The sequence below is a fragment of the Phacochoerus africanus genome, chromosome 14, assembly GCF_016906955.1.
Source record: "Phacochoerus africanus isolate WHEZ1 chromosome 14, ROS_Pafr_v1, whole genome shotgun sequence".
Classification (NCBI taxonomy): domain Eukaryota; kingdom Metazoa; phylum Chordata; class Mammalia; order Artiodactyla; family Suidae; genus Phacochoerus; species Phacochoerus africanus.
Window position 1 is genome coordinate 18,294,382 of NC_062557.1, and position 23,061 is coordinate 18,317,442.

Consider the following 23,061-nt stretch of genomic DNA (forward strand, 5'->3'; position numbering starts at 1 on the left):
ACAGACACTAGAACCTGTTTTACTCATCCTCAGGGGCTTCATAGCGCGGGGCTCACAGTAAGTGCTCAATACAAGTGTTTCTAACCGCCACCCCCTCTCCCCGCCACACACACACCTGCCGCCTGAGCCAAGGCCTGGAGCAAAGAAGCACGACCCAAACCAGGAGGGTGAGCGCCTCGCCGTCTCCTAGGTAACCAGGTACGAGGCTGGGGAGTGCCCGCGCGTGCGCACACTCGCCCTTCCTTCCCGTAACCTCAAGAAGAACGCAACCCGTAAAGCTGCCAGAAGCCCTGCGCGCATGTGTGGTTGCACCAACCCATAGGCCGCCTCCGCCTTCTGTCAATTAGTCCGCCCAGCAATCTCTTCGCTATAAACACTGTCCGGAAATAGTGCCCATTTCTGGAAACGAGGCCTTGTTAACCAATCGTTGCTTGGGGCGGTAGGACGGAACTAGCTGGGACGAGCCGTCTCATTGGTTAGATTGGAGGAGTGGGCCGGGCCAAGGGTCTAGGTGAGGCCAAAGTAAGGAGGTGCGAACGAAGGCAAATTTGCAGCTACCGGCGGAGGCGTGGCCCCGGGGGTGGCCGGGAAGGCGGTGAGGGGGCGGGGCCCGAAACGGGGCGGGGCGACCGTGGGCCCAGAGAGCAGCGGTCGGCGACCGGCGGCGGGAGATCGCTGGCGAGGGGAGCGCGACACTCGCTGGTGGGGGAGATCGGCGCTCAGCCGGTAGGTGACTGGGCGGGACCCCTGGTCCCGGAGAGGGGCAGAGGGGATAGGTGGCACCTCAGCCCGAGGCCAGACTGTGGCCTGGCCCCCCGCCCCAGATTGGTGGGGGTCGGCGGCTCGGCCAGTCGCACCCACTAGGGCGCGGGCCCTCGGCCCTGGCGGCGGGCCGCCGGCGCGCCCTCACACACGCTGCCAGGGCCACGATCGCACGCCCTGCTCGCCCCTCGCACCCGCAGGCCACTCGATCGCTCGAAGCGCGCGCGGGGACGCCCTGCTTCCCCTTCCCCAGCACTCCCGTTTCCCCGCGCTCCGCTGCTCCCACCGCCAGGCCTGCCCCTCCTGCTCCGTGCCCTGGTTGCCCCTCAGGATGCGGGCTCACCTCGCCACCGGGCCAAGTGCGCCGGATCCTTGCGCCCTCCTATCTTCCCGGTCAGTGCAACTCTCTGGCCTTTCCTGGTCACATCCCAAGCATGGGAGAAGAGGCAGAGCCTGCCCTTGGCACCCACCGGAGCAGTGCTGGCCACTTGCAGCATCCTCTTCCTTCCCCTGACCCCTCTGTACTTCTCTCCGCTCCACTCAGGACTTTATTTGTCGGCTCAGAGAAAATAGCCTATCTTGGAAGCCCATCCTGGCCCTGGCTGCCTGCAGCCACCGGGCACCAGGCAGAAAGAGGTCACTTGTATAGTGCAGAGAGCCCCAGCTGCCCAGGAGCCTCCTTGGTGCTGGGTAGCTTCAGAAAAAGCAGGGTTTTTTTTCCCCTAATTGAAGTTAAAATGTTGCTTTCAGTCCTAAAGGGTGAACTGGGGAATGAGTGGAGAAAAAAATACAGAACTCAGTGGTATAAATAGCAAAATGATTTTTATTGACTGGGGGACTGTGAATACCAGGGCCTTGATTAAGAACTCTGAAAGCAAGAGAAGTTAAACAATGAGAGGTAGGGCCTGATACAAAATAGCTTTCTGAAGTTCATTCCAGGAAAAATGTTGAAAACCCCTTGACTAGAAACATGGTCTTTCTGAAAGATTAGAGGGAGATAGTATCTTAACATAAGTGATGTGTTTTTTACTTAGTATCTTCATACCTGTAACCTCCTTTTTCCTTCAGATGTCTGTGTGATAAGATAGATGGTATTGTCCTGTTTGAGAGTGAGGCACCTGAGGCAGACCTGCGTGTGTTGGGGGGGGGGCTGTTGTTATATATCTTGCCTCATGCCTTGCAGCTAGGACTTGGGGTGAGGACCCCAGCCTGGGCTACTTCCCCTGGACCGGGACCACATTATGGTACTTAGATGCAGAGCAGAGGGAGAATTGTTTGGTGTGCTGCTCCCGCTCTTAACGTGAGAGGACAGGTGCTTGTCTTCCAAGGCGTTTGGATTTACTCCTGGTGTTCTTTTAAGTGACATCAAAGTCCTTTGGGGCAGGGATGCCAGACCTCAGACTTTCTGACATCTTCCTTGATCTGGAAGGGGGTGGTGAACTTCTCAGAAGGCCTCCAAATGAAAGTACTGGTCTCTGACTTTAATTTTAGAAATACATACCCAGGTATATGTTCCAGCACTTTGGCGAAATCAGACAGCAATAAGCTGCCAAGCTTTAGGTCATATTCTGACTGCTTTCGGATTATAAGGAGCAGGCCTGAAGGGGCTTTTTCGCCCCTGGTATTGTCTGTTAGACTTGGTGGGAGTGGCACCACAGACAAGAGACCCTGCCAGAGGAGCCTTCATTTATTAAACAAAAATGTCTGGTTGGCCATTTCGCCTCAACAGATGGAGGCTTGGTTCCTCATTTTGGTTCTCCTGTTGAACACTGACTCCATTGTGATCTGCTTGGAGTGTTTGTATATCATTTAATGTTGAGAAGCAGGCCTGCCCTGATTGGTTGTCCAACTCCAGGCAACTGTTGTGATTGTGTGTGTGTGTGTGTGTGTGTGTGTGTGTGTGTGGTAACAGTTCATCCTGGCCAGGGTCTGGTGAGGGATCAGTAGATATGGAAAGAGGGAAAACCTAATCCAGGGTTGTTTTCCTCATTGTTGGCACCCTCTTAAGAGTGTTCCATCACTTTGGCCTGCGAAGTCACTTTTAATTTCCTATTTTTTTTCCTGTCTCAATGGATAGCACATGCGCTTTCCTAACAGGCCTGCCTTGATGAAGAGCTGAGCGATTCATGTTGGTTGGCTTGACGGGTATTCTTTCTGGGAAGGTAGTTAAGAAATTGTCAAGCCAAAATCAGTCCTAAGTTAAAAGTGTAAGCCAGCTTGATACATAGAGGTAGCATCTTTGTACCAATGGCTTCCATCCTCTCAGAGCTGTTTTTTTTTTTTTTTTTCCTGGCAAAAGGTTAAAATGCAACTAAAATTCTGCTTTCATGATTAATAAGTCACTACCGCAGTTGTGTCTGATGCTTCCTGTTTGCCCCATTTTAGTATTTCAGTTAAACTGGAAACATCTGAGCCTTATGGGCACTTTTTGATGGTACCCATGTGAAATTGGCGGGAAGAAGGACAGTTCCCTGTCCGTGGCTTTGGGAGATCTAAGGAGAAGCCCATTCCTCCGGTCTCTGCACCCTGACTTCCCTTGGCAGGGGAAGGAGGGGGGTCGAGCATCCTCCGAGGGGAGGGTGAGCGTTCAAAGTGGTGCACGTGTGAAGGCTTCGCATTTCCTCGGCGACGCTGACTGAAATGTTGAAAGCAGTGGATTAGAAATGGAAGGCCAAACATAGGGCAGATTTGGTGGTAGAACCTTTCCAGTTGAGCTGAGTGAGATTTGGATTTGGATTTGGGATCCTCGGTTCTGGCTCTGTCTTACTACCTGAGTGACAATGCAGAGAAAAGTCACTTTTCCTCTGTGGCCCGTGTGCCCTTCTTTGTATTCCAGCTTCAAAGATCCCTCCCCTTATTGTTATTTGATATCCTTTAATTTATCCTCCTAATATAATATGGTATAATTATAATAAATTATAATGTGATATAATGTAATCTCTTGAAATTATATGGCATCAAGAGTAATGGTACTCAGTGGCCTTTTTTTTTTTTTTGTATTTTCTCACAATACTCCTATAAAAAGAGGCAGAGGCAAAGCTCAGGAACCTAAAGTGGATGTGATTACTCAGGAAATCAGTGTCATGCCCAGAATCTGAACCCACAGTTCTTGACATGTAGTTCACTGCTTTTTCTAACTTACTCACAAAAGAATACGTTGTGTTTTTTTTTTTCTCCAAAACATGTCAGTTTCGAATATAACTAAACCAGGGTAGCTGCTTTATTTATCTATCTATTTAGGTTAACAAGCATTAGTTAATATTAGGAAGTTAATTATTTATTAGTTGATATTGATTATCCATAATAATTATTAATACAAGTCTGAGGGATGAATAGCGCATCCTCTGGGTGAGTCTGCTTATCCCCATTTCACAGATACAGAAATTAAAGCCGAGCAGGCGAATGATTTGCCCAGGGCAGTAGAGCAAGGCCATGGCTCCGTGTCCAGTGTGGGGTTTTAGGCTGTCGGCTGATAAGGGGTCAAGTCCACGTCGGCCACTGTCTGCCTGTGAGACCTCAGCACATCACTTCATTTCCCTAAGTGTCAGGTACCTCATCTGTAAATACTTCACGGTGTTGTTTTGAGTAGAAAATGCGGGAATACATGTCAAGTGCTAAGCTCGATGCCCGGCACCGAATAAGCCGCAGGACACAGTGGCTGTAAGCGGTGGTGGTGGTGGTGGCGGCGGCAGTGGTGGCAGTACTGGTAGTGGCTGGTTGCCGCTTTGACTAGACCTGTTTTCTGTACGATGATGTCAGGAAGGGTCAGACTACTTGACAGGGCAGGCCCTCCGGGGGCCAGTTCTTCTGTCTGGAGGTTTTAGCTGTCAGGTTCCGTCTTACACTAAATACCGCCCTCACCCCCCCTCCAGACAACCTGGAAAAGGTCCCGGCTCTGCCTGATCAGAGTCAGTGAGCCTAAGCCTTGGCCACCCTCCGTCCCCCCAGGACCCCGAGCGAGAGGCCGAGCCGGGCCTTTCCCTGGCTCTCCAGGGTCCCCCATGCGGTGAAGTGGGTCCCAGCCTTGACTCCGGAGGTGGAAAAAAGAAAGGCGTGTAGACGCTAAGTCAGCAGGACTCGACTGGTTCTTCCCTGTTTGGGAGACGGGAGGGAAACCTGGCTTCCGGTGGCGGGGTGGGGGCAAGGTTCCCACCGGCCTGTGACCCCCTGGGCTCACCCGCCTTTCCTCCCAGACTGCGGCTCGCTCACCTTATCGCCAGGACCACGTCTCGGGGCCCCGGCCCAGGAGGTTTCCCTTTAAATCACCCGAGGGAAAGAAAAAAAAAAAAAAAAACAACAACCCAGCTTCACATTACATTTTAAATTCCTTTTTTCCTCCTTCTTAATACAAAACAAAAATACAGGCTCCCACCAGGCTGACGTTCCCTTTAAATAGCATTTTGTTTTCTCTTGGGGAAGCTGTCTTCATGGCCAAAGAGTCATTTCTAAAGTGAACCTAGTTTTTAGAAAAAATAGATCACCGGATGTCAAGCCTCGTGTGGAGCTCGGTTCAGATGAAAATGAAACCAGCAGGCCTGGAGTGGCAGCTCCGCACTTGACTTCAGGCCGGAGGTGAGAGGCCGAGCGTGTCTGAGCTGAGCGCAGTAACTGGTTGGCCCCACCGCCGGCATTTGATAGGTGCCTTAGTCATTTTCCAGGCAGCTTTGCTTAGGTGAGCAGAGCACTTTCTCTGGAAGGTGAGTCACCGGTGCAGGGGTGTAGGTGACAGGCGATTTATTCCCCAGCTCAGTCGCAGAGGGAGTCTTGAGCAGACCTTGTGGAGAAGCCCTCTGCCAGAGATCACGGGTCGTTTCAGTCCGGGGGCTTTAGAGGCAGAGATAAGGAAGCAGATGGCAGGCTTGTCAACTGACAGAGATGGATCCGCTGGCAGGGGGGTCATGTGGCCCAGGCACAGAGCCCAGGTCACTCCATTCTTGAGTCCAGCCACCTTGAGGATGGAAAATGGCCCGCTTCCAGCGACAGTCCACAAAGCAGCAGGAGGGGAGCTTTGACTCCCGGGAGCTGGGAAACCCCTTGGCAAAAAAGCAGAGATACAAACCATACCTTGGTGCAAAAGGCTTTTTAGGGAGCCCTTTTCTACCTGCCTTTCTTTCCATCCTCTGATTTGGAGGCTCTGAAGAGCTCCAGTGGTGAGAAAGGCTAGATTTAACCCTGATTTCAGGAAGTTTTGGAATTGCGAACCTGCCGCTCTTTTAGAGCCAGTGTTTGGGTTTAGAAAGAAGCTGCAGAGGGAACTCATAAGCCACCTCTCCCAGCCAGTTTCTGGTTGCCGTGCCTTCTGCTGGCCCTCTTGCCACTAAGGCCCTGACCAGGTGTCCATCAGGGCAACGAGTTTGTTCCGACTCTGTTCTGGACTAGTGCTGCTGGTGTTGAGTTTGACTGCTCGAGGCCGGGACACCTCTAAGCCATGTCCAACCTCACCCCGCCAGGTGGGCTTGACTTTTCTGAAGCCACAGGGGATGAGCTAGTGTCACCTTGTTTCCTCTGTCTGTTGCAGACTCCTCTCTAGCCCCACACCTCATCTATCTGGACTAATCAGCAGTCACTTTGGGTGGACATGACTTCACTGACCCTGGGCCTTAACCACTGTCAGGAGAGAGCTGCTTTGAGTTACAACCTGGAAATTTTCTCTCTACAAAACAGAAAATGGTGACCCAAGGATGTTGAATGAGCTGCCCAGGGCCACACAGCTACTTAGTTGCAGAGTCAGAATTAAGGTCTAGGCTCTTTTCACTGTGCTGTGCCGCCGTGGAACAAAAGAACTACTCCTGGAGCAGGGATTATATTTCTTAACTAGCTCCTCCTTCATATCCCCACCCAACCCCATCACTCTCAGCCTTTCTTCAAGCTCTGCCAGACCTGGGGAGGGTGGAGCCAAGAGCAGCAGCTGCTCTGGGTCTAAGAAAAAGTAAACAGAAAGCCAATTTGACACCCTCTTGTACCATGAGGTTCATGTAACCAAAAGGAGATAAAAGTTGATAAGAAAAGGCAATTCTGGGCAAGGTTATCCGGAAGTCTCAAAGGTTGCCTACCCTTGTAGGGCATTGTCCTAGCTCAGCGGGCAGAATCTTGCCCAAAGTGGGCATTCAGTAACTGTGAATGAATGACTGTGAGGTTACAGACCCACCGGGCACCAAGAAGCCCTCCTGCATCTTTCTGCTGTCCTGTTGCCTGGGGCAAGCTAGTGGCCGGAAGACCCAGCATCGTTGGGCGTCACTCTGGAGGGATCCATCCAGCTCCTTTCCATGAAGAGGCCCTTCCTTGTGGGCAAAGCTTAATGTCACATCTGGATGTGGGCCCTGTAAGGGCAAAGGGCTGTTGTATCCGAGACCTACCACCCAGCTCCTGCTGACCCTGCCATTTCCTTTTACTGGGCCAGAATTAGTCTACTGGTCAATACTAGGGATAGCTGGAAGGCTCAGGAGGAAGGGAGTCTTTGCCACTCTCAAATGAGGATGCTGTTGCCAAGTTAAGATTAGAAATGGACTCCTGTGGCCCAGGAAGTTAGTTGGATGAACCAGGCAACTTGAGCTCCGGCCCAAAAGTCCCAACAAGGAGATGCTGTACTTTTTTTTCTTTCTTCTTCTTCTTCTTCTTTTTTTTTTTTTTTTTTTTTGGCTGCCCTGTGGCATATGGAGTTCATAGGCCAGGGATCAGATCCGAGCCACAGTTGGAACCCATGCCACAGCTGCAGCAATGGCAGATCCTTTTAACCCACTGTCCTGGGCCAGGGATCGAACCTGCGTCCTGGTGCTGCAGAGATGCTGCTGATCCTGTTGTGCCATGGCGGGAGCTCTGAGGTGCTGTACTTCAAGGGGCAGGCATAGCTTTAGAGAGATGAGTGTAGAAGGTGGAGATTTGGGTGCCTCCTCCCACCTCGCACATGTAGGCACACCTGAGCTCAGGTGCATGATGTCCAGTTGAGAAGGGTCATCCTCTCGGGGACCTGGCAATCATTTGGGATGCAGGTTCAGCATTTAGGAGCAGGGGTGACAGCTGTGGCTCAGTAGCCACCTTGCAGGACACCTTCTAGCTGGAGTGCAGTCAGAATACAGCCTCCACGCTCTGACCTGTTGTGCGTGGAGCTGGCTTTGTTCCCTCCAGCTCACCAGGTGACTGGACCATCAGGACACTCATCTCCCAAGCCAGCCAGGCTCTCAGACAGGCACCCGTCTGTCCCCAGGGGCGCATCCACTCGCCAGGTGGATCAAGAGCAGGCCGTGCTAGGCACCAGCATCTGAAAACAAGAACAGCTGAGGGCCTGCCCCACCACGAACTGGCCGTGGGGTGGAAAGATGGACGCGGAAGCAGGTACATTTCAGGCGCTGAATCGTGAACCAAGACTGTGGGAGTTGCAGGGAAGCAAGGAGCCCCTTAGACAGCAGCCCTCCTTTGCCAGCTGCAGCCTGAGCTCCTTGGAGGGGAGGAGCCTGCCTCCCCACCTTGCGGGTGTCTGGGCGGGAACACCCACAGCATCTCTTTCAACACGGGACCTGGTACCCCTTGTCCGCCTGGAGTAGGAGCTTGAGCGCAGTCCGGAAACCCAGCGCTCCGGGGGAGAGGAGTGCAATGGCAGAGGTTTAGGCATTGTTGGTAGAAATGTTCTGAGAGAAGCAGACAACAAGTAGCAGGCTGTTAAAGACACAGCCACCTTATCCTAGACTTCCGACTCGACCACAGAGGGCCATGACCACACCAGCAAATCCCACCACTCAGACAGAGTCGTGGGCAGATGGTCCAAGGCCTGGCCCATGACAGTGCTTCTCAGGAACTGGATTCAGCATTTCAGGAAGGCCTTTCCAGGGTTACGACAGTGAAAGCTCCAGACCTCGTCTGTCTTGATCACCGTCACATCAGCTCTGGCTGGCACAGCACATGGAGCATGGTGGCCCCTGGTTATTTGCTACCATGTGAAAATGCAAGACTAGAAACCAGGTTCCTTTTCCAGGCCCTGGCCTGGAAGAGGATCAGTAGCCGTGGGCTGGTTCATGATTCCCCCCTCCTTTACCAGGGAATGGGCCTGAGAGCCTCTGGGCGTGTTCCCTGTCACATCACAGGTCCCAAGCCCTTTCTTCCTTTCCTGGGGGAGGACAAGAAGGTGACTCTGTGTTGGAAAGGGACGCATCCCCAGACTGCCCACTCAGGCCCGTCTGTCAAAAGATGTGTAGGGCAGCATCTAAAACAAGGCCATGATCGGAGTTCCACTGCTGAAGGGCAGGGCTGGGCCTTGTGCTCCCCTCCAGTTACCCCTGTGCGTTGGAAGCTTTCTGTGGAAAGCCGAGTTGTCTGGGCTTCTTGTTTATTCTGAAGTTCCTCAAACTAGTTCCTCAATTTCAGAACCAGTCACCAGTAACTACAATGAACCTGAAGCCTCTTCCCTTCCAGGGAGGCTGAGCCCAGCTCTCTCCATCTCTGAACATAGGTCACCTCGCTGGAAGCCGGTCCCATCTGTGAAAAGGGCGGAAGCGAGGAGAACAGTGGTTGTGTTGCAGTGGGATTGGCCATAGCCCAGGGAACGGCTCCTTGCTCAGAATCCCATCCGAAAAGTTAAATAAGGAGAACTTTTTCATAAGCAGGACTTGCTTGTAATGATGAACTCAAGACTTGGCAAGCTCCAGAAGTGCATTTTGACTCATCAAAGGAGGCAGGTTGTGTTTGGCGTGATTTTAGTGTCGAGGCCTGTGTATGGCCCTATAATCTTTGGAAACTGGTTGTCATCGAATGAGACACAATCAGAATATCCAGTTACACAAAATACCCTAACCAGAGGATTTTAGGAACCCTTGAATTTTTTTTTTTTTTTTTTTTGCATAATGTATGTTAAAAATTCCTTGCTGCTTTTTGTATAAAATGAAGTATGTGTGTGGTTGGGTTTTTTTTTTTCCCCAATACCGCCCCCTCCATTCTCCTGCATCATAATCCCATAATTGTCTCTGTGGATCAGTAATGGATTCCCTGGTGGCATCTTTTCTATAAGCTATGGGTTGTCTTTGTGCAAAGGATTTATTTGAAAGCTGAATTAGAAATGTCATTGTGGGGGGAAAAATGTAATTGTAATGTATACATGTAAGGATAACCTGACCCCTTTGCTGTACAGTGGGAAAATTAAAAAAAATATATTAAAAAAAAAAGAAATGTCATTGTAACACTTTTAAAGTTTATACAAGCTCAGTATCAGGGGCCTGGAGACGAAGTATGGACCGTATTTATGAAAATAGTAGTAACTGATGCTCAAGGTATTGCTATTAAAAACAAAAACAACAACAAAAAAGTAAAATAGGCTAAAAAAAGCCTGGAGCCGGGCTTTATGAAATGAATGGTGAATTTGAACTTTGTCATGGAATTGGTTCCTGGGGTGGGCCCAGCTGTGCTGGGCATGGGTGGGCTAAGGAACACATGTTGGCCACATGTCCAGCTTGGAGTCTTTGCTCCCATTGCCATTTTAAAGTTGCTTCTTCCAGGAGTTCCCATCGTGGCTCAGAAACCCGACTAGTGTCCATGAGGACATGGGTTCGATCCCTGGCCTTGCTTTGTGGGTTAAGGATCCAGCGTTGCCGTGAGCTGTGGTGAAGATCACAGATGCAGCTCAGATCCTGAGTTCCCGTGGCTGTGGTGTAGGCCGGCAGTTGTAGCTCTGATTCGACCCCTAGCCTGGGAACCTCCACATACCAGGGATGCAGCCCTAAATAGACAAAAGACAAAAAAAAAAAAAGAAAGAAAGAAAAAAGTTACTTTTTCCAGAACACAGCTGGCTGTGTTTATGCTTCCTAAGTGAGATGCTTCCTCCTGGGTCAGTCCCCTGGATTTCTTACTAACACATCTTTGGCTTGTGGCAACTTCTGCATTTGGGTCCCAATTTTTCAAGCTTGGATCATTTGAAAGTGGATACAGTGTCGTGGTTAAAGAGTCCAGACTTCGACCTAAAAGAGTCTCGTGTGCAAACCCTGCTCGAGCCCCTTCCGCAGTGTGACCTTGGGCAGATCACTTGATCTACTGAGCTTCAGTTTATTCCCCTGTGTAAGGGGGCTGATGCTGGTGTTATTGTGAGGATGCGAGAAGAAATACATAGCCGACGCGTAGATACGCTACCTGGTGTCCCGCATACATAGCAAACAGTATTAGCTGCCATTCTTATTTTTATTATTATTGACAACCAGCAGTAAATATGTGTATACATCCAGCAACAGATTGTTGGAAACACCCAAAGCTGTCCACAGGACAACTGATTTCAGCTCTAGCTGCCAAGGAATTCTGGGTCCTGGTTCATCAGGCACTGGCGGGTCATTCTTCAGTCTATTCAGAGCTGAGGCTTTGCCAGCAGAAAGGCTGGATGGTGTGTGCAGAATGCTTTTCAAAGAACATCCCCCCCTCATGGGTGATCCCTTTCCTGCTGACCGCCCCTGCCTCTCTGCACAGTCCTGGAAAGGCCTGTTCATTTTTTTATTGTTAGTTTTTGGGGGTTTTTTTGTTTTTTGTTTTTTTTTTCTTTTTTAATGGCCATGTTCCCAGCATATGGAACTTTCCTGGGCCAGGGACTGAATCTGAGCTTTAGCGGCAACCTACACCACAGCCACAGCAACACCAGATCCTTAAACCCACCATGCTGGGCCAGGGATCAAACCCACAACCTCCACAGTGACCTGAGCCACTGTAATCAGATTCTTTATGCTTTTTTCTTTTTTGACCTCCCCCTGGCACGTGGAGTTCCCAGGCCAGGGATCAGATCTGAGCCAATGTTGTGACCTACAACACAGCTGCAGCAATGCGGGGTCCTTCGACCCACTGGGCCAGGCCGGGGATTGAACCTGCATCCTGGCACTGCAGAGACGCTATTGATCCCATTGCACAACAGTGGGAACTCCTGCAGTCAGATTCTCAACCCATTGCACCACAGCGGGAACTCCAAGACTGTTCGTCTTTTGTAACAGCTTCCCTCCCACTGGAGGTTCTGCTAATGTTTCTAGACCACCCCTGTGTGCCAGGCACTCTATCAGGCATTTAAACATAGTTTCTTGTATCTAATTGTCCTGTAAAATCCTGTTATGTAGGTTTGAGGATGCCTATGTAACAGATGAGACACCTGAGTCTCAGATTAAGTGATCTACCCACGGTTACGCACCAGAGTGTTGAGACTAAGATTTGAACTCAGATCTTGTGACACCAAGGCCATCCTGTTAAGTTGCTGGATGGCCATCCCGGAGGATTATTAAGTGATGTATTGGAATAAATGACTCCCAGGGCCTTTCTGATCCCAAGGTCATCTTGTGATTCCTTTATCACCTATTTATCCATCCACCATGCTCCCCAAATAGATTACAAGCACCTCGAGGGCAAGGAGAGTCTTTCTAGCAAATAACTAATGTAGTATTTGGTAGCCACCTGTCCTTGACTGATATGGATGCTGCCTACTTCCCTGACACATAGAAACAGGTGAGAAGAGAGGGCCCACTAAGAAAAGCGTTACCGGGAAACTCCAGTCCCAAGAATTTACCACCTAGAATTACTTGTGCAAGTGCACAAAAAAAAGTGAATTAAGGTTTGGGGGTTTTTGTTTTTGTTTTTTGCAATTTTTCTAACAATAAAAAAAATGGAAACAATTTGAAAATCCAGCCGTAGAGAATAGGTGGGAAAATGATGGTCGATCTGTATCATCAAATCTCATGGCACCGTTAAAAAGAATGAGATCTGCAGACACTGAAACGGGATGATATTCATAATCTACTGTTAAGTGAAGGAAGCAGCTTGTAGACTATGACATATGCATAATCCTGTGTTTATTTTAAAAATCATCCCAAGCTCTGTGTTCGTGTATGTACAGCATTGGAACTAGAGGGATTTACGCCAAACCTAAGTGGTTCTTGCACTGCAGCAAGAAGGGAGTGGTGCAGGGGTTTCTTCTCTCTGTACACTTTTTGTTTTGTTTAAATTTTTCTAATGAACAAGTATCACATTTGTATTTGAAAACAAAAGAAAGATTTTTTTAAAAGCAGGGTCAGGTATTATACAAGGAAGGGAGGAAAGACTAGCCCGAAACCCCTTCCTCTCTCAGGTTCCCTGGGTTGGGACCAGCCCTCAGATCCCACCCCTTGCCATGAGCAGCCAGGGAGGGGCCAGTGATTTTCCCTCTGGTCCAGTTCTGCTGTTTTCCACTCTTTATTTATGGGGCCACTTGTGCCCACTAGGATGTCTTGTATCTGGCAGGGGTGCAGGCCTTCACCCCCGCGCACACTTGTCATGGGTGCTTATAAGTAAAAGCAGGGAAGAAGCGGCCGTCCGAGTTGAGGACAGCTGGCAGAGGCATCTTTGAACACCTCCCTGCTTCTTGAGTCATAACAGATAAAACTCTCCATTCCCAGGGCCGAACAAGAAAGGGAATGAAATGAAAACCAAAACCAGGAGGGACAAGCTTGCCCATCTCCTGCTTCCGTTTTAGCAGCCCTGCCCCAGACCTCACTGACCAGCCCTGGAGGCTCTGGCGAGGTTTCCCATGTGTGTGGCATCGGGGGGAACAGTCATCACATATTTATGAAGCGCCAGTCACAAATGTGGACCAGATGCCTCCTAAACGCTCACCCCATACCAAGAGACCCTAGGCTGATTGAGGCTTGTTTTCACCCTGGAAGTAATACCCCACAGAGAATGTCTCTGCAGGGATATGTAAGAAACTGGTGATGGGGGTCCCCTAAGAAGAGCCAGGGAAGGGTGGGAAGGACTTATACTTCTCAGAGTTCATCCTTTCTGTATTTTATTTTTACCGCTTGGAAACATTACCTGTTAAGAAATGAAAACTGGAAAAAGAAATAAAATGAAAATACAAAATGAAAACTGGAGTTCCCTTGTGGTACAGTGGATTAAGGATCTGGCACTGCTGCAGCTGCAGCTAGATTGCATCTGTGGCTCAGACTCCATCCCTGGCCTGGGAACTTCCATATGCCATGTGTGCAGCCGAAAAAAAAAAAAAATACACTGAACATCTTTGTGCATCTTTTCCCACATTTCTACATGCTCCATACCTCGATTGCAATTCTGGAGTTGTGCACACAAGAAATAGCTCTCTTCTTGGAGTGTCCGTCGTAGCTCAGCAGTAATGAACCCAGCTGGTATCCATGAGGACACAGGTTTGATCCCTGGCCTCGCTCAGTGGGTTAAGGGTCCAGCGTTAGGTGAGCTGTGGTGCAGGTCGCAGACGCAGTTTGGATCTGGTGTTGTTGTGGCTGTGGCATAGGCCAGCAGCTACAGCTCCGATTTGACCCCTAGCCTGGAAACCTCCATATGCTGTGGGTACAGCCCTAAAACAAAACAAAACAAAGCAATAGTTCTCTTCTTTTGGTGTATGAGGCATGATATTTTTAGAGTTTGTTCTCCTGCAGGATTTCATCTGAGGAGTAAAGAGGGCAAGGAGTGTAAGGAGACCCGGTGCTCCTGGGAGGGGCTTCCGGGAGGTGGAAGGCCTGCGCCCCGCCTGGGAAGGACAGGCAGCAGGTTCAGAGGGGCCCACGAGGACAAGGCACCCAGAGCGGCCTGGAGGTTGGAGTAGGCAGCGAGGCGTGGGGCGGTCAGGCTGGCCAGAGCCAAACCCTGTGTTTGGGGAAACGGTGAGACAGATTGCGGACCACAGAGTTGGGACGGGGCCCATAAGCAGTGCACGGCCAACAGATGTCTTCAAGCTTGAGGTTATCTTGAGGACATGATGTTTTAAGATTAGCTCAGCACCAGTAGGGGCCGGGAGGGGTCAGGGAGATGCTGGACGTGCTAAAGGAATAGGTGTGCGGTGATTCCGTGCCTTACACACTTGAGACAGCAGTGTTCTGCACATGTGGGGCTAGTGAACGTTGGCGGCCGGGGGGTGGGAATTGGGGGCGGTCATAAATCCTATACCAGGCACATCATCCACCCGGCAGTTTGACCTGTGGAATTGGCAGTGAGACCAAGTTCTTAGAGGCCTGGCAGGTTTCTATTTTATAACCGATCTGTATACACCCCTTGCCCTTGATAGGCAGAGGCTGGCCCAGTGTGGCCCAGGAGCCAGGCAAGCTGAAGGCTTAAAAGAGGAAGCATCAGAATGAGATTGGTTTTCAGCTAATATCTTATTAAGGAAGTTGAGTCATTCTACTTCTGCTATTTGTCCCCTCTGGGCATTCAGAGAAGGACAAGTTTTTACTTCCAGATGCAGTATCATGAGAGGGATTTGCCCTGGTCTGCCCTGGCTCTTGAGTGATCATTTTCATCATGGCCCTGTATTTCTCTTTTATGCACAGCAAACCAAGGCTCAGAGCGTTGGATGCTTACGTAAGGCTCGACCATACCTTGGCTGTATGGTACTAAAATAGAGAGAAGTCCCATTGTCTCAGTGATGGCGTTTTATGAGCTTGATGACAAGCAAGGAAATGAATTTTCCTTTAGCACCGTCTGTTCGCCAGGCAAGCTCATTGGCATTTCTGCCTCACTTAATCCTCAAAACAATTCTGAAGAAGCTAAGAGAAAAAACTCAGTGGGCTGCTCAAGATTTAGCATGAAGGCTGGGGAAGCAGCAACAAGGGCTCAGCCCTACCTCTGCAACCTGTCACTGTGGGAGTGCCCTGGCAGGCTACCGAACTCTAAGCCTCGGTTTTCACATCTGAAATCGACATTAATAATAGTGGGGCTGGGAGTTCCCTGGTGGCATAGAGGTTAAGGCCCTGGTGTCGCTCCTGTGGCTCGGGTCACTGCTGTAAGTGCGGATTTGATCTCTGGCCCAGGAACTTATGCATGCCGCAGGCGTGGCCAAAAAATAATGGTAAGGTGGGGCTTAGTAAATATTGACAATTATCCTTCTGAATCGGCATCATTGCCCCCTCAAATAATCCTGACCAATCAGTGCCATTTGGGGAACTCGAAGGAACCTCAAAAGATTTCCTAGGCCACTGGTTTTCACACGCTTTTCCTTGGAGACCTAGGATACCGGAGAAGTCCTTGGTAGCTGAAGATAAGTGGAGTATGTGTGGCCCTGACCTCTCTCTTCAGCAGAGCAGTTGTTTCTGAAGCGAGTTACTACTTATCATGTGCATGCTCCCAGCCCTTACATATTGGGGATTGAGGGATGATTTCATTTAATAAAAAGGATGGTCCTGCTGCTTTAAAAAAAAAAAAAAAAAAAAAAAAAAACGGCTGCCAAGGCTAGAACCCATATCTTCTGGTTCCTAATCTGGTGTTTTACTGTACTTACTAAAACAGGGAACTGAAATATGATCATTTTAGAAAGGTTATTATCACTGGAGATCAAAATTTAAAATGTTATTTTTGTACCTTCCAGTTAATCAAACATTCATTTAGTCTAAAGCCCATTCCTGTCACAGAATCCCAGGAACAGGAATGGTTGCTGTCAGAGGAGGCATTGCTGTCCTAGCCTTAGGCAAGAACGGTGCTCATAGAACTTTCTGCGGTGATGACCATGTACATTGCCCTGTGTGGCAGCTCGTGTAACTGAAGAACTGTTTTTTAAGTTTTATTGAAAGCAAATTGATTGAAATATAAACAGTCACGTGGCTAGGGGTTGCCATATGGGACAGTGCAGCCTTGCTGTGTAGGGCAGGGGTCAGGTGGCAGTCCCGGGCCCCTGGGCGTCAGAATCATCCAGAGACCTTGTCAGAAGTAAAGCTTCTGGGTGTTAGGCCCAGTGGCTGAGTCAGTAGACCGGGGGCAAGTGCATCTTGAGAATCCATCTGGTGGTTCGAACTTGCAATCAGGTAGGAAGGTGCTTCATTAGTGAGCTCTTCCTTGGTGTAAAAGAATGGAGCCAGAATCAGGCATTTAGCCCCAGCCTTGATCTTCAGAGCAGCCTTCTGAGGAATGTCAGCCCCTTGGAGAATGTGATCAAAGCTATGGACCTCTTCCCTGGAAAAATACCAATATGGTTTCTGGGGTTCCCAGACCTCCCTGCAACTATCTTTGAACCCACATTAAGAACTCCTCAACTTGGAGTTCCCATCAGGGTGCAGCAGAAACGAATCCGACTAGGAACCATGAGATTGCAGGTTCAATTCCTGGCCTTGCTCAGTGGATTAAGGATCTGGCGTTACCCTGAGCGGTGGTGTAGGTCGCAGATGCGGTTCGGATCCTGTGTTGCTGTGGCTGTGGTGTAGGCCGGCAGCTGTAGCTCCGATTGGACCCCTAGCCTGGGAACCTCCATATGCTGTGAGTGTGGCCTTAGAAAAAAAGCAAAAAAAAAAAAAAAGAAAGAACTCTTCAACTTGGACAGAAGATCTTTACTAGCTGGCGACGGGGCCAAGTTTGAGCCCAGGAGCCTTGTCCACTGCAGGCAGGTCACACAGATATGCCCAGGATTGATCCGGTACCATCCCAGTCATTCCCAGACCCAGACTTCTCCAGGGGGCTGTGGAGACACCACAGAAGACAGAACAGGCAGTTTATGTGGATCAGACCCTAAACGTATACCGAATTAATTCTGCCCCTTTCCTTTCCCCTTTTGTTTTCTTGGTCGTGTGGGTGAGCCAAGTGGGTATGGCTATTACCACTGCTCATGACCTCGGCTCTGACACAGAGCAGAGGGAAGAACGCCTCTGAGGCCTGAGGGGAGCTGGGGAGAGCGTCCAGCTGAGTAATGGATCAGGATTTTGACTTGTCCTCAAAGGCAGAGACACAGCAGGCTCCCACTGAGCCCTCATCACCCCCCCTCAAGCTACAGGAGAGAGAGAGAAGGGACCAAGGCGTGGGGCTGTGGGTGGGGGCAGCGGGCCAGGAGCCAAAGCCCAGGGCTGGGCAGGCCACCTGACCAGCAGTCCCAGGCTTGTTGGGTATAGAACCCTATTTTTTGTAGCTCAGAACCTGCGTCAAAGTGGGGAAGGAGTGAGGGAGCAAGCATGGGTATGTGCCGGCGAGCTGCTCGCAGGCCAAAGTGTCCTGAGAATAGCCTCTTGAACTTGGAGAGCGACGGTGAGGGTCTGAGTCATGGTCATGTGGCCAGGAAAGCCAGCCACGGGGAAGCTCTACAGCTCCCCGGCCGTAATTTCATGCCCCTAGGAGGTGAGGGTCAGCCTGCTTTCCCCGTGCCCTTCACAGGTTCAGCTGCCAGCTGCTGGGCCAACGTCTCGGGCTGCCTTGTTCTGCCCTCCACCTGCCAGGCTCTCGGATGAGTCATCGGGGGCCAGAGAGGAGGAGGAGGCCTGGAGTTCGGCTGCCTCGGCCTCAGCTTCTCCAGAACCGGGGAGCCTAGAGTGCTCGTGGAGGCAGGACAGGGCCCCTGGCCAGCTGCCCGCCCAACCACCAAGGTGAAAGGACAGCTCCGGGGGTGGGGGGGACGGGGAGGAGCTCTATCCAGGATGAGCCCTGTCAGGCAGAGAGGCCACATGAGCCCGAGCGCAGCTAGACTGCTAAACAGCTGGTCCCTCGGAACAAGCACTGGTCACTGGCCTCATTTCTCTCACCCGTCAGATGAAGCTCTCTTCATTTCTGATGCTCAGCGTCGTCCTTTGATGCAGCCAGCCCTGACCGTTTTCACCGGTGCCCGGCTCCTCGGTACACCGGGGACACCACCTCTGCCCTCAGGAGCCCTCTGCCTGGCAAGGACTGTGACTTTCCCCTTTGTGTTTGCCTGCAGCCCCAGGGACTGGGGATCAGACAGGACAGCCCACTAGGTCCAGCCCTGCACTGCCCCACGCAGGCTGGCTGATCATTTCTTCACGTGAAAATGAGACTAAAGCTATGTGAGAGCCCTGTGAGCACACCTCTCGTGTGTTTAGGTTTGGAGAGTGGGGGGTTTGTTTTTAAGATCTCATTTCCCCTGGGTAAAGAGGCTGAGGAAGGCAGGCACTGCCCTGGGCCCTGGGTCGTGTCCTTTTTGGAGGTGGAGGGGGTTGTCGTGGTGTGGCATGGGATGAAAATGTGATTACAAGTGAAAGAGCCTGCCTTGGAGGGCTTTCACCTAACTGAAATCAGAGCACCCCTTAGACTTCTTAAGGTCCTCGGGGAACAGTAAGGCCACCCATTCAGCTTCCTCAGCATCCAGAACTCAGCACCACACCCAGGCATCCCTGCTAAAAGCCGAAATTGCTCTGAGTTAAAGCTAAGAGGCCCTGGAAAGCAGAGATGTGAGGACCAAATTCTTAGTGTGGAGTTCCCGCTGTGGTGGAATGGGACTGGCGGCGTCTCTGCAGAGCCAGGACACAGGTTCCATGCCCAGCCCAGTGCCGTAGGTTAAAGGATGCAGCGTTGCCACAGCTGTAACCTAGGTCCCAACTCCGTCTCAGATCTGATCCCTGGCCTGGGAACTCCACATGCCACAGGTCGGTCAGAAAAGAAAAGAAAAAATTCATAGTGACCAGCAATCCCATTCACCAAAGGGTGTCAGCCTGGTGTTCCCCAGCTTCCACTGTCTCTTGAAAGCTTCCAGCCTGATAGGGCAAACGGCCAGAGGGGTTAGAGGCTTGGCTTCCCGCAGTCTGCCTTTCTCCCTCAAGAGCCCACAGAGGCGTGATCCAGACAGAAGACTGCATCTGTTAGTAACAGCGCTGGGACCACACTGCCATCAGCATTTATTAGAGGCCTGTCTGCAGTTGGTGCCTTCTCAGGCTTTGCCTCTAGCAAGTCACAACCCGGAAGAGCCCTGTCCTTTGCGTCCACAGCCCCAGTCTTTAAAAAGGTTCCTAGGAGTTGCCGTCATGGCACAGCAGAAACGAATCTAACTAGCATCCGTGAGGTTGCAGGTTTGATCCCTGGCCTCACTCGGTGGGTTAAGGGTCCAGCATTGCTGTGAGCTGCGGTGTAGGTCACAGACAAGGCTTGGATCCCACGTTGCTGTGGCTGTGGCCTAGGCCGGCGGCTACAGCTCCAATTAGACCCCTAGCCTGGGAACCTCCATATGCCGTGGGAGCGGCCCTAAAAAAGAAAAAAAATAAGGTTCCCAAATGGTAGCAATCTCAGGGCAGGGCCCTTCTCTTTCATGACAGCGTTAGCCCATGGGCTATTTGCACAGATTGTCACAACAGTGGGCTCTCTTCTCCCTTCATGCTCGGAGGGAACTCGGAGCTGGTGGAGCCCAGAGAGAGGTGAATTCTTGTGCTTTATCTCCATATTTCTAGAGGTGTCAGTCAGTGTCTGGGGCTCTAATATAAATTCCACTCCTAATCTTACCCGAACAAAAAATACTGTCTAGGAGAGGTCTTTAAGCAGATGACTTTAGACTTTATAGAGGGAAGCATGGCAGTGCCTTCAGAGCCACAAACAGATGCATCTCGGGAAGGCAGCAAAGTGCTGATGTTGCCGTTTACATGCCGAGTTTTAGATTTTGCAAGATTTCATTTATGTGTATATGTGTCGATATGCACACAAATCTGTATACACGCACACATGCACGTGTATATACACTCGTGCGCACGAACGCACACATATGCATACCTATATACCTCATGCTGGGGAGCAAAACAAAACCCTGATTCTCTCCGCTTGAAGAAAAGCCGTCATGGATGGTGCTGGCATAAGAAGGCGAGGTTTATGTGGAATCAGTGAGATGAATGGATGGTTCTGGAGTGTGGGCTCCACCACCCTGTTCTGGGGAAGCAAAATTTCGCCACAAAGCGGAAAAAGATTCAGCCCTTATTTACAATAAGCAAGCCCTTATTTACCAACCCAGATGTTGGTCCATGCATGGCTGTCCTGGAGGAGGCGGGCTGGAGTTCTCACGCGGGGCAGAGCGCAAGAGCCGTTTACCATGGAGGGGCTGTAGGGCTGGGGCCTCCCACCACAAGGAACCGTGTTGATGGTGAGAGATTGACCCCTTTGCCATTTGTACCGTTTGGAGGAGAAAGACGCATGGCGTGAAAAGGCAGAGACCCTTGGCCCCCCGCTGTTCTCCTCCCTCCCAAGCCTACCTGGGCCCCTCGGGCTCAGGGGGTGACCTGCTCAGGGTGCGGTCTCTCTGTCTCAGGGTGAGCGTGAGCCTGGGAGATGGCAGTGATGGGAATGGCCTGCCCAGGCGCCCCCGGCTCCGCGGTCGGGCAGCAGAAGGAGTTTGCCAAAGCCAAGGAGAAGACGCAGGCGGTGGAGAAGCAGCAGAGCTCTGTGCACAAGCTCGAGGCCGTGGAGAAGAGCCCCGTGTTCTGCGGGAAGTGGGAGATCCTGAACGACGTCATCACCAAAGGCACCGCCAAGGAGGGCTCTGAGGGCGGCCCGGCCGCCATCTCCATCATCGCCCAGGCCGAATGTAAGGGGCCCCGGGTTGGGGGGTGTTGGCAGGGAGGGCAGGCGGGGGGCCAGCAGGTGGGCGCAGCGCTTAGGCAAGGTGAGGCTGGGCTCAGGAGCCCCCCCCCCCCCAGTGGAAGAGGGAGGTCGGGGGGAGCCCCGTAGGTGAGACACACCTGGGGGTTAAGGCAAGACTCAGTGCGAAGTGGGAGCTGGCCCAGTGCGGGGAATGAAACACAGAAAGGGAGAAGCGGCAGGTGGAGCCGGGGAAGGGGGCAGGAGGCAGGCACGTGAGGGCTCCGGGGTCCAGGGGACGCTGCAGGGCGGTCAGGCAGGCCCACGGGCAGCCTTCTGCTGTGACCTTGAGCAGCCTGAGCATCTCTGGAGGGGCCCAGATGGGAAGGGCCAGGTCTCCCGGAAAGCCCCCTGGGGCCTTAAGCACTTCACCACCTCCCACCTCAGGGAAACACACCCACCACCACCCCCATCCCCTTCGAAGAATGAACAGGAACGCCTGCCCTCAGCCCGTGGAGCCAATCGAGGTGCCGCAGGGCGAGGTCTGGTCCTTTCTGCTTCCATTCTCAACACCTTAAAATGGCCACGGGAGCTTGAGACACCCAGGAGGGTGGGTAGGGCCAGGAGTCCCCTCTTTCCCCAACACCTACCCTCCGCCCTGGAGCTTTCTTGGGACAGAGCCTGGAGAGACCCGCAGCTTGGGATGCTGTTTCCCACATACACACATCCGTCGCCTTGTCTCTGTCTCCTGGCTGGTCTTTGACAGGAGATGAAAGGATGCAAATTAAAGTGGAGCGAGTGACATAATAGTGGCCACACACAGAGAGAATAGTGTCTATTTATTGAGCTGTTCCTGGGCTTCAGGCCCCGTGTTGAGTGTTTTCTGCAGAATCTCATGCTTCGGCCGTGTATGGTGTGAGCTGGGCCCGCGTGTGATCCCAGGTTGGAGGCACAGCCCTGCTCTTGACCCTGAAGCTGGGAGGGTGGGGTGAGGCCGTCTGCGGGAGGAGCGGCCCTGCAAAATGCCTCTCTCCTAAGTGCTGAATTCCTGCCCTTTCTCTCTCCTTTCTGCTCCCCCAACCCCTTTTCCTGCACTTCAAAGGTGAGAATAGCCAGGAGTTCAGCCCCACTTTTTCAGAACGGATCTTCATCGCTGGGTCCAAACAGTACAGGTAAGGAGGCCAGCCTGAGCGGGATGGCCAGGAGCTGACGCGGCGGCGTCCCCACCCCAGCTGCTTGTCCGGGCCGCTCCCCCGTGACCCCTGGCTCCCTCCTTCAGCACCTGTGGTTGGGCTCTTGGAACCCGCCCAGCCTTTCCTGGCTGAGCTGCTCTCCCAGCCAAAGAAGCTTTTCAAAAGCTTTTCACAGCCTGTGGATGACTGCCTCTGGGTCTCATCAGCCTGACAGTGTATTTTTATGCTCCGAGTCCTCGCTGCTCCCCCTTGTTTCCCATCAGTGGGGTGGGTGCTGGGAACCGGAGGCACTTTCCGGGCCGTGCGTGACCATGGGTGCAGGCCCAAGGAGGCCACTCTCACTGGTCTGTCCCACTGGCAAAACCTGCTGTGGGACACACCCCCGGGGGGGCCGAGGGCTTGGAAACAGGCCAGAACAGACAGACTCGCAGCTTGGTGGCCCCTGCAGGAGGGAGGCCAAGCAAGGCCTCATCTGTTCCCAGACTCCCAGCCCCAAGGATGATTTCTGGAAACTGGAGGTTAAACCTGGAGACAGTTCCTCCTCTCCCAGAGGGCAGACTTCTCTGTCACTGGAATCTGGGGGCTGCTGGTGATAAGAAGGTTGTGGGGAGAGCTGCTGCCCTTGAACCAAGAAATGCCCAGCGTTTGGTCCAATTCCTTATGCCACCCCTGATGCCTTTTGGCCCAGGGTAAGGGGTACCGGGGGGTTTCTGATGGACCTGCTTCTTTCCGCTGCCTGAGAGCAACCCGTAGCCCCCTAGCAACCCTCTGGGACTGGGGTGAGCCTGCCTCCTTTGTGGGGGGCAGAAGAGGAGGCCACGGGGGCGGGGGGGGGCAGCCGAGGCTGTGGTCTGCCCCTCAGCTTTTTGGCAGCAGCCCTTTCCGAAATCCCATT

The 23,061-nt window shown here is 51.9% G+C and overlaps 1 protein-coding gene across 2 annotated transcripts in view; it reads left to right on the forward strand.

The window, feature by feature from the left end:
• The first annotated feature begins 604 nt into the window (after nucleotides 1-604).
• The window catches only part of MAP3K14 (mitogen-activated protein kinase kinase kinase 14), a 39,586-nt gene continuing 17,129 nt past the window's right edge, over nucleotides 605-23,061 (forward strand). The window contains exons 1-4 of one of the 2 annotated variants that reach the window (XM_047756547.1): nucleotides 605-726; nucleotides 17,842-18,050; nucleotides 20,705-20,980; nucleotides 22,076-22,145. In XM_047756547.1, coding sequence (XP_047612503.1) covers nucleotides 20,725-20,980; nucleotides 22,076-22,145 — 326 coding nt within the window. In that variant the 5' untranslated portion in view covers nucleotides 605-726; nucleotides 17,842-18,050; nucleotides 20,705-20,724. The remainder of the gene's footprint in view (nucleotides 727-17,841; nucleotides 18,051-20,704; nucleotides 20,981-22,075; nucleotides 22,146-23,061) is intronic. The other variant, XM_047756546.1, reaches the window with a different exon arrangement.